Here is a 5,729-nt window from a genome sequence, read left to right on the forward strand (position 1 = left end):
ACGAATATCCAGAGGAGTGCCCAGACACAGAAGAAATGCACAAAAACAAAACAAAAGTAACGCACTGAAGCACCAGGGCGACCATTCGCGGCGCCATCTTGGTATCCTAGCTGGATTTAAAGCTATAAGGTAAGAACAAAAAGAGAGTTTAGTCAAAGCTGTGTCCCAGATGTCACACAGGCACTTTTATTAACATACAGCATAGATGTACATGAAGAAATTACTCAAAAATAAATTATGAGCATTTATTAAATAATAATGCTCCATAATTCTGAGAATTCTGAGTAAAACCAAAGTTACTTTCCCTAGTAACTAGTTACTTTGAAAGTAACGAGTAACTTGAAGTAACTGAGTTACTGTTGATAGAAGTAACTAGTAATGTAACTAAGTTACTAATTTAAAGTAACTTACCCAACACTGTATATCAGCCATCTAGTTCATCCCAGTAGCGGTGCAGCCTGGCTTACCAGTAAAAGTGTGTAAATGTCAGATCAGAATTAATTCTTGCTTTAAGTTTGGCTGCAGTGCTGCAGCACGCCCTCATGTGACCTGCTTGAGCAGAGTTCAGTTATCATATCCAGCTTTTCTCTCACATTCATCATGTCACAATCCCCGTGCCAATTAGTTCTTATTGGTGACTTAATACAGCATGTAAATGAATTTACCCATAACTATGGGCATAAACAAAAATAATAATAATGGTATCTCATTTGCATTTGATAATCTGAATGCAGCATAAAAGAACTGATGAGTTACAGAGACAAATAGAGAGATTATCATTTTAATGGTCCTGCGGCAGCAGTGCACATTTTTGGGGAATGTCGTGCCCATTGTTTGGGCCATCATTTTAGTCTGCAGCGGCCTTTGGGTCTCACTCGAGACAATGCACTAACGATAAAGAATAACCAGCTATTAGGGGACTGAAGTGTGCTCCCGCTCCCCCCAAAGCCCTGTCATAATTTTTTGGGAATGATGGCGTGTTAATGGCCGGACGAAATATCAATTTGTCGGACAGTCCTCTGCAGAACTGAGGAGACCTTACTGGTTAATGTCGTCTTTCAGACAATGCAGAGGAGAAGGAGAAAGTTAAGCAGGCAGCAGACTGCTGCAGAAAGATCCTCAGTCACGTCAACCAGGCTGTGAAGGAATCTGAGGACAAACAGGTGTGGGTTGGTTTTTTTGTTGTTGTTTTTGTTGTTGTTGTTGTTTTTGTTTTTGTTTTTTTTAATTGAATCTCCTTTCCATGTTTTTTGCCATTAGGATGATTTGTTTTCCAACTTCCTTTTCAGCTTCCTTTTTACTCAAACTGCATTTTATTTCCACTGCTTCTGCTCCACAGGCAGCAGTATCCTCTTAAAGAGGACTTACTTATCCCATTTTTTTCCCCATCTGTTTATTTCACTCCCTTCCTCTAGAGGTTGGAGGACTATCAGAGACGATTGGACCTCTCTTCTCTAAAGCAGACAGACAACCCAATGATCCTGGAGCTAAAGGTGAGTTGTCTGCCCAGCCCTCTTTTAGCTTCAGTTAAAGCATACTCACTTGTTGTACACCCACATTCACTGTTTGAAATATGTGCTAGATAGAAAAATAGCACTGCACAGAGCAGAAGCCAGTAGTTTAAAGCTTTTGTTTTTATTTCCTGTTCCATAATATTCAGAACTTGGATCTGACAAAGAAAACGATGGTGCACGAGGGTCCACTGTCATGGAAAGTGAACAAGGACAAAACTATCGGTTTGTTCTGATTGATAGTTTCACTATTGCTGTTTAGCTGGAAGGTGACCACTACTTACACCACATCTTTCTATTTTCTCTCAGAGCTCTACACACTCCTCCTGGAGGACATCCTGGTTCTCCTACAGAAACAAGATGAGCGTCTGATACTGAAGTGTCACAGCAAAAACCTGTCGGGCACTGCAGATACCAAACATATCTTCAGCCCTATCATCAAACTCAACACGGTGCTGGTGCGCTCAGTGGCCACAGGTCAGTTACCACATAAACTCTGAGGATTTATTACTAGAATAAGGTATGAAATAATACAGGCTCCATCCATAGAGGGTAGAGTAATATTCATTAATAAGCCTCTCTTCTGCCAGACAACAAGTCCTTCTTTGTTCTTTCGATGTCGGAAAACGGAGCCCAAATCTACGAGCTAATGGCGCCCACTGTCTCAGATCAGAGAACGTGAGAGCAAATCCCCTTTGATTCATTTAAATCTCATTGTTCCGGTTGTTATACGAGCTGATGACTGTTTCATTTCCCTGCACAAGGTGGCAGCGTCTAATCACGCAGAGAGCTGAAGCCATGAAAGTTAAGCCTCACAGCGTCATACCATTACCTCAGACCGTGTACGTTACTTACTAATTTGAGCACATCTAGTGGGTCAGGGTTTATGCTCGTTATTAACACATGATTCTGCTCGTGTGCCAGTGGGGAAAGAGACGGCGTGGAGATCATTACAACGGGAGTTTCCAGGTTGAGTAGAGACACGGACCGCACATCCACTGGCAGCACCCAGTCCACAGGTAACTGGAGCAACTCATTTCCTCGATCCATTTCTTCGTCCTACTTAAATATGTGTCGCTATACTTCTGTAATTAAACCCCTGTGATAACTCTTAATTATACCTTCATAGATAAGGAAAGCAGTCCAGTCTGTAGAAGCGCACTGCAGACTTCGCTACCTGGCAGTAATCCATTTGAGGGAGTGAAGACTGAGGAGGAGAAGGAGGAGGAAGAAGAAGGCTTTGTGGACCCAGAACTTTCTTATCCAGTGGCCGAGGATTGCAGAGGAGCCTCGTTTAGCATGTTCCCCTCGAGGGCAGACGAAGCACTGAAAACACGTAAGGGGCACAGAACCGATGGATTGATGCACATGAAATGCGATCCAGCTGTACTCTGTAAATCTATCACTTTTTTCTTTTTTTTTGCTCAGTGGCAGCATTAAAGCACGTGTTAGTGACCCAGCTTATGTCCCAGGAAGCTGCAGAGCAAACTAAACGCTCCACAGGGGCTCGCCTCCTCAGGACCACCTCTCTGCGCACCCCCATAGACAGCCGTGCACGAGTGACGGTCCACAACGGCTCAGAGAAAACCGGCTCCCAGACAGACGACCTGGCTCAGGACCTGGGTTCAGGAGACACCGGCTTCTTTGACTCGACTGATGACTATGGTAGGTCTGGGCAGTCAGAACAACTCATGGTTTAAATAGAATAAACTGACATTAAACATAAATGTTCGCCTCGTCCTGATCCTTCCTGTTTTCCTTTGATTCTTTCAGCTGCGTATTTAGTCCTGGAGGGTTACGGTGGCCCAGGGGAGAGCAGCACAGACGATGACATCTTGGCAACAACCACAGGGAAGCAGCTGAGCACTTCCCAAGGCTGCGCTGCTGACTCGGGCATCAATTTGAGATTTTCTTCAACATCACAGGCCGGCAGCCTCTCCTCTTTCAGCAGACAGGTCCTCTCTCACCTTCGAAATCTTCAGGCCAACCTCAATTATCTGAAGGTAACCGACACTTAATCCTTTACAGCTCTGAAACACACACACACACACACAATAACTGGTATCATGCACATACACAGTAGTCATTTTTATTGTGTAATCTGGCAGTAAATTATTTTTCTCCCACAGGAGGTTGAGGCCAAGTACAACAGTCTAATACAGCAAAGGCCAGAGAGATCAGCAGCAGACACGCATGGAAATAAAGGTATCTCACTTCATGCTCAGCGCTGACAAATGAATAACTGGTTCTTAATTTATGAATCACTTCCTGTATCTGTTCCTTTTCTGATCCCAGATCTTGCTCTCTCTCCCTCAGATAAGAGATAGTGGAAGTCTGTGCAGCAGCTTTTGGCTGTGGTCCCAAAGAGGAAGTACCGACTTGTAGTCTGTTCCTACTTCTCATGTCCTGGACTTTCTGGACGTCTTATAAGCTTGTCCTCTCACTGCTGAGCCCTGTTTTTTTTTTTCCCCCGTTTTGTTTTTTCCATCAGTTGCCACAGAGAATGAGAGACTTAAGTGTGAGCAAACATTTGAAGGGAGGAGTCATCTTTTCGATGCCGAGCCCCCCCATCCTCTTCCTCCTCCGCCTCTTCTTCCTCCTCAGCACAAGGCAATCAGGGATGTGGGATTGCGCCAGAACCTCACCCCCCTCCCCTTTTACCATTTAACACCCATATCCCTTGAATCCCTGCAAGAAAGAGAACTTATACCAAAATGTACAAAGAAGTGTGTTGAGAATATATATATATGAAACACAAAACAAGAAAAGGAAAATTTTAAGATAATGTATTAAGATTTTTTTTTTTTATCCCAAGATGTATTTATTTTCTCTCTTTTCATTTTTTAAAGTGTTTCCCATATTGCTTGCATGCTTTAGGCCATGGTGTTACAGTTTTTGGCTGCTTCTCCTGCTTCAGTCACACGGGGGTTAGTGGGAGAGCCGAGTGCTCGCTAGCATAAAAGCACCCTAGCACACCTTGCTGAATTGCAGGACTGTATTCGGACTGAAGAGGCCAGAGTTGCACTGCTGATGGATCCCATTGTGTTAAAATGACCTGTGTTTTGAGTCTTGAATTTCAGATAAATTCTAGGCGTGGTGTTAACTAGAATGAAGAGTCTGCCGGCTCTGATCTGGTCCTGTTGCATTTCTGTGCTGACTCCTTCGTCCTCTTCGCTCTGAGGGGTGTTTTGCCTCTCATCTGCTCCTCTTCTCCTTTTGCGTGTGATTCTCCCTCTTCTTTTTCCCCGTGACCATGTTTGAGTGTTTTCCCTCTCTTCCTCACAGCCTAGTGGCTTTGATGCTTATTTATCCCTTCCAACACTTTATGTCATGCTTCCTCATCTGCCTCTGGGTGTCTCGCCCTGTTCCCCTCTTCTCCAAGGAGCGGTCGTGCTCGTTCAGTGTCAGCTCCTGGCAAATGCTGCTTTCTTTCTGCTACTATTGGCAATGCTGATCTGACTCCCTGATATTCTAATAATGTCATGAAGTTCAACATATTCTGTACAATGATCAAGTTGGAAGGTTTATGCATAACTTTACAAAATAAATGGTGCCATGACACATTCAAAAAAGAAACCGATGTGCTGATGTTTTCTTTCTTTCTTTATTTTCCCGTCTAGCAAAAGAAGACATCTAGTCTGGTGATGTTTTCAGAAATTGCTGAATGATTGGGAAATTATTATATTTGGAGGTCAGAGTGACAAAGAAATGATCAGTTGCTTGACTTGTCTAAACATTAAATAATAAACACATTGTGACTGTAAACCTATTTTTCTTTTTTCTTTTTTAATCTGTCTGGTTGAAGTTTAGGTCCTGCTGAAAAGACTGTGCCTTCTGTTCACAATATCCCTCCTCCTGTCTTTACACATATGGAGTGGAAAATTTTCAGATGTCTATGCCGATAAATTCACTCCAGGCATCTTTGTGTGACATTATTGTGCACAAATTCTTCATGGTTCTGCTAATTTATGCTGTCCTAATATAACACATTTACAGTTATGGGTGCAAATTCATTCATTTATTTACAGTAACATAATTCCCTAGAAGGTTACACCTTAAGACCTACAGTAAGCAACTTTTTACCACTTTCAAGCAGGATATAGGGAGAGAAACAGTGAAAGTTACCTCTATGTAGATATCCAGTATATGCAAAGCAGCAGTAGGACTTAGTGGTAGTACAAGTATTCAGTATTAAAAGTCTTTTTGATAGAGAAAAAA

The 5,729-nt window shown here is 42.8% G+C and overlaps 1 protein-coding gene across 2 annotated transcripts in view; it reads left to right on the plus strand.

Annotated features, from left to right (window-relative positions):
- The window catches only part of arhgef12a (Rho guanine nucleotide exchange factor (GEF) 12a), a 52,666-nt gene extending 47,579 nt beyond the window's left edge, over positions 1-5,087 (plus strand). For both annotated transcript variants that reach the window (XM_014330207.2, XM_005915845.3), the window contains 12 exons: positions 1,063-1,163; positions 1,416-1,493; positions 1,661-1,736; positions 1,821-1,988; positions 2,102-2,189; positions 2,276-2,353; positions 2,436-2,530; positions 2,641-2,847; positions 2,940-3,176; positions 3,285-3,514; positions 3,641-3,716; positions 3,828-5,087. In XM_014330207.2, coding sequence (XP_014185693.1) covers positions 1,063-1,163; positions 1,416-1,493; positions 1,661-1,736; positions 1,821-1,988; positions 2,102-2,189; positions 2,276-2,353; positions 2,436-2,530; positions 2,641-2,847; positions 2,940-3,176; positions 3,285-3,514; positions 3,641-3,716; positions 3,828-3,838 — 1,445 coding nt within the window. In that variant the 3' untranslated portion in view covers positions 3,839-5,087. The remainder of the gene's footprint in view (positions 1-1,062; positions 1,164-1,415; positions 1,494-1,660; positions 1,737-1,820; positions 1,989-2,101; positions 2,190-2,275; positions 2,354-2,435; positions 2,531-2,640; positions 2,848-2,939; positions 3,177-3,284; positions 3,515-3,640; positions 3,717-3,827) is intronic.
- Positions 5,088-5,729: the final 642 nt, after the last annotated feature.

The sequence above is a fragment of the Haplochromis burtoni genome, unplaced genomic scaffold (genome assembly GCF_018398535.1).
Source record: "Haplochromis burtoni strain Fernald_Lab_line unplaced genomic scaffold, NCSU_Asbu1 Contig_15, whole genome shotgun sequence".
In the NCBI taxonomy this organism is placed as follows: Eukaryota; Metazoa; Chordata; class Actinopteri; order Cichliformes; family Cichlidae; genus Haplochromis; species Haplochromis burtoni.